The sequence below is a fragment of the Papio anubis genome, chromosome 4 (assembly GCF_008728515.1).
Source record: "Papio anubis isolate 15944 chromosome 4, Panubis1.0, whole genome shotgun sequence".
In the NCBI taxonomy this organism is placed as follows: Eukaryota; Metazoa; Chordata; class Mammalia; order Primates; family Cercopithecidae; genus Papio; species Papio anubis.
The window spans coordinates 164,209,576-164,221,088 of NC_044979.1; the positions used below are offsets into that span (position 1 = coordinate 164,209,576).

General features: G+C 37.8%; 1 protein-coding gene across 6 annotated transcripts in view; it reads right to left on the bottom strand.

Annotated features, from left to right (window-relative positions):
• N6AMT1 (N-6 adenine-specific DNA methyltransferase 1) overlaps positions 1 to 11,513 on the bottom strand; it is a 349,821-nt gene that overhangs the window by 337,255 nt on the left and 1,053 nt on the right. For 4 of the 6 annotated variants that reach the window (XR_004183359.1, XR_004183361.1, XR_004183360.1 and 1 more), the window contains exons 2-5: positions 10,112 to 10,198; positions 8,972 to 9,062; positions 6,609 to 6,692; positions 1,586 to 1,727 (exon numbers count right to left, since the gene is read on the bottom strand). Coding sequence is in view for 3 of the 6 variants with exons in the window: in XM_031665680.1 (XP_031521540.1) it covers positions 1,586 to 1,727; positions 6,609 to 6,692; positions 8,972 to 9,062; positions 10,112 to 10,198 (404 nt within the window). In the remaining 3 variants the exon portion in view is untranslated. Of the gene's footprint in view, positions 1 to 1,585; positions 1,728 to 3,866; positions 4,478 to 6,608; positions 6,693 to 8,971; positions 9,063 to 10,111; positions 10,199 to 11,513 lie in introns of those variants that run through there. The other 2 variants (XM_031665682.1, XM_031665681.1) reach the window with 2 other exon arrangements.

Below are 11,513 nucleotides of genomic sequence, written 5' to 3' on the forward strand. Positions count from 1 at the left end.
GCAATTTAATAAGTTAGACACAGATGATTTATAAATTGTATTCATCAATTTATTTGATATACAAAACAATGTATATCAAATAAATGTCTATTAAAGTGAACTTAGTCTTCAGCTAAATAGGAGCACTTCGTATTTTCAAAGTGTTGCTGGTGATTCTAATCAGAATGAATGGCTTGCTTTGCAGTCACAGCCTACTTTAGGCTCAGCAGAAACATTAATTGTCCTTGTTATTATAGCAAGTGATCAGTTTTTTAGTTGCTTGGCTCCAATCTCTGCCCTATGTCTTTCTCTTTGGATGACAAGAGCCAATGATGGTGTGGGACAAACTGAATAGTGACATTGCACAGTGAGAGTGGAAGAAGTAGCTTATTTCTTTCAGGCATATTGAGAAAAGAAAACCTTCCTTATAAAGAAAGAAAGAAAGAAAGAAAGAAAGAAAGAAAGAAAGAGAAAGAAAGAAGAGAAGAGAAGGAAAGGAAGGAAGGAAGGAAGGAAAGAAAGAAAGAGAGAGAGAAAGACGGACAAAGGGAGGAAAAAAGAGAAGAGAAAAGAGAGAGAAAGAAAAGAAAGAAAAAAGAAAGAAAGAAAGAAGAGAAGAAAAAGAAAGACGGACAGTAGGAAAAAAGAAAAGAGAAAAAGAGAAAGAAGAAAAGAAGGGAAGGAAGAAGAAAGAAAGAGAGAGAAAGAAGGAAGGATCGATGGACGGAAGGAAGGGAAAGAAGAGAAGAGAAAGAAAGAAAAGAAAAGAAGGGAAGGGAAGAGAAGGGAAGGAAGGGAGGAAGGGAGGGAAGGAGAAAGAAAGGAAGAGAGAGAGAGAAGGGAGGAAGGAAGGAAGGAAGGAAGGAAGGAAGGAAGGAAGGAAGGAAGGAAGGAAGGAAGGAAGGAAGGAAGGAAGGGAGGGAGGGAGGGAGGGAGGGAGAGAGGGAGGAGAAAGAAAGACGGATGGAAGGAAGGAAAAAAAGAAGAGAAGAGAAAAGAGAGAAAAAGAAGGAAAGGAAAGGAAAAGAAAGGAAAGGAAAGGAAAGGAAAAGAAAGGAAAGGAAAGCAAGGCAAGAGAAAACTAGCAATCATGTGATTTGAAGGGCTGAGGATTTTTAGTATAAGCTACAAATCAAACTTGAAGTGTACAGAAAAAGAGAAGAAAGATTATGTTCAATTTAGTTATAAAGCAATCTGAAAACAAAGATAAAAATCTATACAATAAAATAACTTTCATGATAGAACTCCAGACGAACTAAAGAGTACAGCACAATTGTCAAGGGCATGAAGACTAGAGGGTAGAGAGAAAATTCATAGCACTGAGGCTGAGGTGTTAGAAGAAAACATTAGCGATCTTTGTACTTGAATATTAGGTTATAAATGGGGAAAAGAGAAGATAACACTTTTTAAAATAAGAAAAATTTACCCCTGAAAACCTCTTTTCTCTTTCAACATGAATTTATGCCTTTATTAGCTATTGTCAGTGATTAATTGTTTTAAGTGATTCATTAACATGCCAGGTTATCTTATAAATTATAGCATTTTACATTATTAACTTTTGATTTCAGCAACATAAATGCTTAAACAATAAATTGGTCTGTATTACCTGGGTTGTTTTCTTTAATGGTAACTAAATAGAATAATCCTCTTGGTGAAAGGAGATCTGGAACCAGGGGGAAAAACCTGTCCATGACTTCCCGACCATTTCTGCCACCAGCCCAAGCTGCCTCTATTCCGTGACTTCCTACCTGTGAACAATTAGAAAGAATGTTTTCTTTTTTTTTTTTTTTTTTTTTTTTTTTTGAGACGGAGTCTTGCTGTGTCGCCCAGGCTGGAGTGCAGTGGCGCGATCTCGGCTCACTGCAAGCTCCGCCTCCCGGGTTCACGCCATTCTCCTGCCTCAGCCTCCCGAGTAGCTGGGGCTACAGGTGCCGCCACCACACCCGGCTTTTTTGTATTTTTAGTAGAGACGGGGTTTCACCGTGTTAGCCAGGATGGTCTCGATCTCCTGACCTTGTGATCCGCCCGCCTCGGCCTCCCAGAGCACTGGGATTACAGGCGTGAGCCACCGCGCCCGGCAGAATGTTTTCTTTTAACTCAAGTTTGATTTAGATCACAAACCGAATCTTTTTGAGAAGTATTATCACCAAACAAGTAAATATTTTGCATTTTTTACTGCTGACGAAGGAGCAGTAAAGTTGAATCTAAGTTTCATCGTTTTCTAGTGTGTAACCTTGGGTAAATTAGTAATCTTGTTTGTGAATTACTTTCCTCCTTTATCTGTAAAATTAGGAAAAGAATAGTTCCATATGTACAATTAGAAAAATAATAACTGGATAAAAAATGTTTTTGTAATAATAAAAAAATATTTTTATCCACTGTTAGGAATGAGGAAGTATATTTAAAGTTTTGAGAACATTGCTCTGCATATATCAAGGGCTTAATAACAGTTATTACTATTAGTACAATTCTTAAATTGAAAGAGGTGGGTAGCTTTTATACTTAATACAGAAAGAAGCTAGGAGGAGGAGCTTGTATTGTAAGATACCTACTGCACAGAAACAAAGTTTCAAAATGTCCCAATGCATCTGGCCCTCTTGTAGATTAAAGTGTGAAACACATAGACCTTTTCTAAGGAACCCATTTATTATATATTATATAAAGGCATACTGAAGCATGTTTCCTCTAACAATCTATATTTTAGAAACAATACGCCTGAGAGCTTACATAGTATTAAAAAATCTTTAGATCCTTATCATTCTATATTGTTTCCTTTTTTCACTTTTTTTTTTGAGACAGGGTCTCCCTCTGTCACCTAGACTGGAGTGCAGTCATGTAATCATGGCTCACTGCAGCTTCCACCTCCTGTGCACAAGTGATCCTCCCACTTCAGCTTCCCAAGTATCTAGGACTACAGGCGCAAACAACCATGCCTGGTTAATTTTTTTTTTTTTTTTTTTTTTTTTTTTTTTGAGACGGAGTCTCACACTATTGCCCACGCTGGACTGCAGTGGCTCAATCTCAGCTCACTGCAAGCTCTGCCTCCCGTGTTTAGGCCATTCTCCTGCCTCAGCCTCCCGAGTAGCTAGGACGACAGGTGCCCACCACTACGTCCGGCTAATTTTTTGTATTTTTAGTAGAGACGGGGTTTCACTGTGTTAGCCAGGATGATCTCAATCTCCTGACCTCGTGATCCCCCCACCTTGGCCTCCCAAAGTGCTGGGATTACAGGTGTGAGCCACTGCACCCGGCCAATTTTCTAAATTTTTTGTAGAAAAGGGGGCTGTCACTATGTTGCCCAGGCTGGTCAAGAACTTCTGGCCTCATGTGATCCTCCCACGTCAGCCTCCCAAAGTGCTGGAGTTATAGGCATGAGCCACCAAGACTGCTCTATTGTACATTATTTTTAAGATTAAAGAATGTTTTGAAGATGTCCCTCAGAAGTTACTTTAACCCTACACAACTAATTTCTTCCTATTTCCTTTTGAGCCCTTTGTCCATATTTTAGTTTAAATTATTTTTACACAATAATGTCTGCCAGTCATTCATTTAATATAACATATATTTCCTCATTAAAAATAATTGCTTTATAGCTATAACCTTATGCACATATACCTTTATGAAGAAGAGAAATGTTCACCTTCCTGCTTTTAAAAAGCAGGTCAAACAGAGCTTGAAGAAAAAGAAAAAAAAAGCCACACTTTTTGATTTTACTGTTTTGTTTGTCTGCCTTTGCCTATCTTTGACACCACAGGTTTTTCTTTTTTGCCATGTTTTACAAAGACCGGATATATTCTATACGCTTACTTACATCTTGCTTTTCTCATTCAACAATACCTTATGAAAATCTCTTCATATCATTTGATATAGTTCTAATTCATTCTTTCTTTTTTTTTTTTTTTTTTTTGCTATTAAACATGCCACATTATTTTTAATTACATACAAAAACCTAACGTGTCACCAAAGGACCATTTCTCCCACTGCTCTGTTTGGCCGCCAGTCTCTTGTCTCTCTCTTCAGCAGTGGTGAGGTGGATACCCTTTCCTCAGGGAAGAGAAATCCACAGTTTGTTGTTCTTGCCAATAAGAAAAATGTTGGAAAGTCGAGTGGCAAATCTGTTGCCATTGGCATCTTTCAGGTGAACCCATCAAAAGATCCAGGGTTGGGGATCACACCAATTCTACCCAGGTTAGCACCTCCAGTCACCATACACAGGTGACCAGTGTCAAATTTGTTGAAATCAGTAATCTTGCCAGTCTCCAAATCAATCTGAACGGTGTCATTCACCTTGATGAGGGGATCAGGGTAGCAGATGGTGCAAGCATCATGAGTCACCAGATGAGGGATTCCTTTTGTGCCCACAAAGATTTTCACTTTGCACAACTTGTACTTGGCCACCTCAGGTGTAATATGATGTACACCAAAGTGACCCTTGGTGTCACAGATCAGATGGAAATTCTCTGCCATCTTGTCAATGCTGATGACATCAACAAGGATTCTGAAAATTAAAGATCATGGCCAGATCATCTTCAATGTTTCAAAACCCTGTTTTTATGACTCCACATAAAATTTAAAAGTGAATCGAGGCCGGGTGTGGTGGTTCATGCTTGTAATCTCAGGATTTTGGGAGGCCAAGGCAGGCAGATTACCTGAAGTCAGGAGTTCAAAACCAGCCTGGCCAACATGGTGAGACCCCCTCTCTACTTCTAATTCATTCTTTTAAGGGATATATAATATTTCCTGGAAGAAAAGTATCGCATCTTAGTTGGCTATTGATGGGCATTCACTATGTCCATTTGCTTAATTTTTTTGACTCTAATCATTCCCACACCTATCATAAGCTTCCCAACACAATTTTCCACAAAGTTAATCATATTAGGAAATGTATCATTTCCTCTGGTTTTAAGACTTTCCTCCTGGAGACTTCCTTTTCCTGGCATTCTCTCTACTTTTCTCCTGGGTTATACTCCCCATTTGTGCTGTTGGCACAAACCAACATCTTAATTCATGTTTCTGGATATATCAGTAAGTATACCCACAGCTTATTATAAATACAAACTCCTATTATTTGTATATTATGTTTCCTGGATCTAATCTCTGAGTCTCGTCTCTTTTACCTTTGTGAATTCTTCTCCATATCTTTACACTCTGTGCACTGAAATCTTTTTTTCACTGCGTTTCCAGACCACTGATTCAGGTCTTGACAGTGACCACATTCTCTTTTAATTCACTGCCTGATGTTTTACTGTGTAAAACGTATTTTTAAGCTCCAAGACATCTTTGTTGTGTTGTATTTTATCCTGCTTTCTAGCTAATTGCCCAGCTCATGAGAATATGACAGGTTTTCTTTCCGTTGGGAAAGCAAAAAGGCCCAAGGCATTGCCTGCACTCAATCATGTATACGTCCCAGCAGCTGTAAGGCTCACAAGCATGTGGCTTAGGGCTAGAAACATGAAGAAAGGAAACCCATTCAGGTCACCATGTTCCCAGAATCTCCTTTTCATTGATTAATCTTCCCACTAGTTGGATAGTGCTTTCCTAAAGAGCTTTAAGAAGCTGCATTTCTCTCAACGGCTGTTCACCTTCTGACTTCCCTGTCATATGAGTTCATATGTCAGCACAGCAATAGCTTTTTCGCTGTTTAACTGCCATTAGTAGCAATGGCAGCCAAATGGATCCTTCCCATCTTGGCGTTGAGGTGAATATAATGTTTACTAGCCTTGCCAGAGAATAATTATCAAAGAATTAAAAAAGCATAATAATTAAAGGAAAGCTAGTCTTAGCCCATTATTAAACTTTGACCATTCCTGGGAAAAGGTTAACACGATTTACCTATTCATTACCGAGATTTTAAAAAATAATATACTTCAAGATTATTTGTTTTCCCTATCTGAAATGAGAATTGGTTCCACTCTTTCACTTTTTGGAAATACTTGTGAAAGCAGGAAACCAGAAACTTTCAGAAGGAATTCCTATGTGAATTTAAGATTGATTAAAAAAAATTTTTTTTTTTTTTTTTTGAGACAGAGTCTCACTCTGTCAGCCAGGCTGGAGTACACTGGCCGATCTCGGCTCATTGCAACATCTGTCTTCCAGGCTCAAGCAATTCTCCTGTGACAGTCTCCCAAATAGCTGGGATTACAGGTGTGTGCCACCAGGCCCGGCTAATTTTTGTATTTTTAGTAGAGACGGGGTTTCACCATGTTGGCCAGGCTGGTCTTGAACCCTTGACCTCAGTAATCTGCCGCCTCGGCCTCCCAAAGTGCTGGGATTACAGGCGTGGGCCACTGTGCCCAGCAGGTTAAAACATTTTGTTCTGCAAATTTTTTATTCATGATAAAGGATATGTGTAATATATATGTACATGTATATTCGAATATATGAATATAAACACCATGGCCTGAAACGAATGTGATTTTTAGTGACAGATATGTGTCACAGTTTGTATTTCCATCATTTAAGGTTCCTTTCCTAGGTCTATTAATAGGACTCAATTACTGACAATTAGGAGTAAAATCAGAGCAGTCTGTGATAGCAGCAGCTGATCGATGTCATAGGGTGACATTCATTTGAATTTACAAACAAAATAATTGAAAATATTAATAATTAAATTTTGTTGTATGTTTTACCTCTTCAGGTGGAGTCACTACATAGGGGGGATTGAACACCAGAAGATCAACTTTTTCCTTCAATCTTGGTAGCAAGCCTTTGACCTAAATGTATTCAACAATAGTGAGAATTTTACATTAAACTCTGAATTAAATAATTGACAAATCAATCTTTAAAAATAATCTTCCATGTTTTTGGGAAAATAACGTGTTAGGGCCTGCACTTGTAGAGAGAAGTTAAGTATTTTTACCTTTTCATTCAGAAAAATAATATAGGCTATTAAATAAAAATAAGGAAATTAAACTATCAGAATGAACATTAAAAAGCCTGTACTCCTCAACAGCACATATATTTATATTCTGGGTTCACTTTTAGAAAATGAAATAAGAAAGCAAACTCTAATTCTGTATAATCTGTATAGACTTGGATGTAAGTTTACAACTATATTTGCTAACATTTTCACAATTTTTCCCATATCTGTACAGATACCTACCATCATTTACTGGATACTGTTCTATAGTTTCTTCTATCTCTGGTGTTTCACCATTCTATCAAAAACACTTACTTAACACTAATTATGGAAACATTAGAGAAATTTTTAGGCCACGCTTGGTGGCTCATGCCTGTAATCCCAGCACTTTGGGAGGCCGAGGCAGGCGGATCACCTGAGGTCAGGAGTTCGAGACCAGCCTGGCCAACCCATGGCCAACATGATGAAACCCAGTCTCTACTAAAAATACAAAAAACTAGCCAGGCGCAGTGGTGGGTGCCTGTAATCCCAGCTACTCGGGAGGCTGAGGCAGGATAATTGCTTGAACCCAGGAGGCGGAGTTTGCAGTGAGCCAAGACTGCGCCACTACACTCCAGCCTGGGCGACAAAGTGAGACTCTGTCTCAAAAAAAAAAAAAGAAAGAAAAAAAGAAAGAAATTTTTTAAATACAAAAACAAAAATCACCACATTGATCTCATGCAAATTACCAGAGTACCTTTCTTGATACCCTAGCTTTTATTAGCAGTAACAACTTCTAATAATATGAAAATAATTTCTTATCTCTTTGGCTTAATTCCTTTTAAGCTACAAAATCATTTACAAATTAAAAAAAAAAAAAGCAAACAGGAAAGCTACCTACGCTCATCAGTGTAAGAAAAGTGTAGGTTAAGGAGCACAGAAGTATTTTGTATTTCATATGTCTACCTGGTGCATGCTATAATTATTTTTGCCTATAAAAAGGTATTTCACGTACATAAATTAAAAACCCACAAATTTAAAACTGCCACTTGAAAATGTGTGCTGTTAACTTCTTAAAACAATGGTTGTGCAGTTGTCATTTGTTGTTTTTACCTTCTGAGGACCTACTGCCCCTTTCTTCTGATTTAACTTCCTTGACTTTTGTTAGGGAAGCTCTACCTCTCATCGTTCTCTATCTAAGTGGCCTGAGTAGGGTTTATGCCAACTCAGCTCTTGGGATGGGACTAGGAGCCAGGTGGAAGCCAATCATCTCCATATTCAAATCTCCTCTGACCACAGCAAAAGGTTGACAGATAGGCACATAACCCAAGTTGATCCAGATAATACTCATTCTGGGGCCTCTTCTACAGTAACTGAATAGAAAGGGCCTCTTTCCTCGGGAAGGTGTTGAGAAATAAGATACAGATATGCAAACATCCTGTTACCATGAAGGGAAAGACTGCCTAGGAATAGAGCCACCAGAGAGAAGTTCAGAGATAAGAAAAAGACGTCTATAACATTCTTAGAGTTCCTGGAAGTAGCTGTGCTGAAGCCATCAAATTTTTGTTTTGTTTATTTTTTTGAGACAGGGCCTTGTTCTGTTCCCCAGGCTGGAGTGCAGTGGCACGATCATGGCTCAAGGTAGCCTCAACCTCCCAGGGTCAAGCGATCCTCCCACCTCAGCCTCCCAAGTAGCTGGCACCACAGGTGTGCACAACCACATTCAGCTTTTTTTTTTTTAATTTTTATTTTTTGTAGAGACGAAGTCTCACTATATCGTACAAGCTGGTCTTGAACTCCTGGGCTCAAGCAATCATTCTGCCTTGGCATCCCAGAGTACTGGGACTAAAGGTGTGAGCCTTTGCACACACTAACTTTAGCCTTTGCACTAACTAACTGGACTAACTTTTTAAATTTAAGCCAGTTTGAACAGGGTTCACTATAACTTCTGACTGAAAGAGATCTGATCTATGTAAGTTAATATAAATTCCTTTTGAATTGTGGAAAAGATGGATTACATCAACGAAGAATTTACTTTGTATAGGGTATACTGCTTAGTGGGTCAAAAGTCAATTACTTACCAAAGTTTCTTTGACCTAAAACATCTTAACCTTATTTGAAAAGAAAATTATTATTGGACAAAGATTAGCTTACCAAATCTGTAATAACTGGTTGAATGTGGACTTTGTTACAGCGTGCTGTCTCTAGGGTACAAGCTGCTGCCTCAGGGTTGATATCAGTGCACCTATAAACAGAAATGGAAGGAAACTATCCTATGTCTATAAGGCAAATCTGTTTCTGAGTAATTTCAAGGAATGTTCCATTAATTCTACACAGAACAGATTTAGAAAAAAAAATTAGAATGTATTCAATAATGGCAAATAAGAAGAAAACAAGGATTTGTTCTACTGATGAAAAAGACTGTTATATTGATACAATGTCCAAGAGTAGAATACACATACATGCACACACATCTGAAGGAATTTATGAAATTATGATACATCCAACGAAGGAGTACTATGCAGCCACCAAAAATGAAATTTAAAGGCAATTTTTGATAGGAAAATGTTTATGAGACAAAATTAAATTAAAAACACAGGAAATGGGCCAGGCGCGGTGGTTCATGCCTGTAATCCCAGCACTTTGGGAGGCCGAGGCAGGCGGATCACCAGGTCAGGAAATCGAGACCATCCTGCCTAACATGGTGAAACCCCATCTCTACTAAAAGTACAAAAAAAAAATTAGCTGGGCATGGTGGCAGGTGCCTGTAATCCCAGCTACTCAGGAGGCTGAGGCAGGAGAATGGCAAGAACCCAGGAGGCCGAGGTTGCAGTGAGCCAAGATCACGCCACTGCACTCCATGCTGGGCGACAGAGCGAGACTTTGTCTCAAAAAAAAAACACAGGAAATGGAAAAAAAAAAAAAAAAACAGAAGGAAACTCAGTTGGACCATGTATGGTAAAATTTATAGGTGATATTAATTTTCTTCTTTATACTTTTCTATATTCTCCAATTTTCTATAAATTTAAGCAACTTTAAATTTCTTATATCAAATTATTTACCTAAGAAATAAATCAAATTTAGAGACGATCTAAAATTATGCTGCTTCTACAATTATGCGGTATGATGGAGCAGTTTGAACATGAATAATTTTTAGGGAAGCATAGTTTGTAATCTGAGTTTTTGCTATGCTTAAATACTATAAGATACATACTGTCTATTTAAAAATTATTTCATTAGCGTTATCATGGTTAACCTGTCAGTGGAAGATCTAGATGAATATGATATACTTACATGTACAAAGCCTGAGGACCTATCATAGAGGCTAGGAATGCAGATACTACACCAGACCCTGCCCCTACTTCTAGGCATATTTCCACTCTAAAAAAAAACAAAATAAATATTAGTACAGTAGAATCAAAATACTTTTCACAGAAAACTCTCGTGCTAGCTTTATTTCTAGCACGTATATTTCTCTAGCATCATCACTAACCTGCAAATATATGAAAATAGAAATTTGTAATTTCTGACAACTTCATACTTAATACTGCATAACTCAAAATTACTAATATTTTGGGTATGTAATATAATTTAAGTCTACAAAAGTTATATATTACCAAACATGGCTTTCAGTTAATTTCGACAAACCACTACATTAAAAAGTGTGGAAAAACATTAATCCAGGGTTGGAAATCTTAATGTGAAAGATACCATTCCTTCGCACAAGGAGCTCCTAGCTTAGTATTTCCTAAAATGATAAGGTTTGTATTGTTACTAAACTTATTTTTGATAAAAGGTTCCTCTATCATTTTTAACACCTAACATTCATAGAGCCATCAGTATATCCTAGAGAATTAAAAGGTCCCCCAGTAATAGAGCAGGACAAAAATTCCTTTTCTGTACAGCTATAAGCTAATTCAGATAATAGTATCTGATCTTCTAATGTTAGCCATCCGAGAATGCTGTTAACTATTAAAATCTTCATTCTACCGTACTTTATCTTTCCATTAAATTTATTTTCTTGCCTATAATCTTGGAAGTTCTTTTTTAGATCCGTGCTCTTGCTCTGTCACCTAGGCTATAGTGCAGTGGTGCCACCATAGCTCACCGCAGCCTTTAACTCCTGGGCTCAAGTGATCTCCCGCCTCAGCCTCCCAAGTAGTTAGGACTACAGTAATAAACCACAGTGCCAGGCCTCTATAATGTTACACATGCATCAAAAGCATAAATTATCCCTATCACAAAGATCAGCTTGATGGCATTTAGGGAAATTTCTAGCACTAAACTCCCAAAACAACTACCCAGTGACAAGCTCCAGAGGTTTTAAACTTTTGGAACCAGTCTACACATCTGACAAGTCTTTATTAGGTGGTAGTAAGGTCTGTGAATCTCACCAGGTGGCTTCTCTTTGAAAATAACTATCACGGTCTCATAAATAATTAGAATTCCAAACTAGAAATAACCCAAGACTTTATAACAAAATCAGCTCCTTTTACAGCATACTTTGCAGTGCAATTTGTGCTTGTAAATCTTTCTGGGCTATCTTGAGAAAAGACAAGTTATAAAACAGTACTGTTCCACTCTATACTCCAGTAAATCCAAAAGTTCCATCATCTACAATGAAAGACTAGTTTAATAAGAGCTGGGGCATTTTATACGTGGAAAAATATGACCAAGTTTAAGAGGGATAAATAAA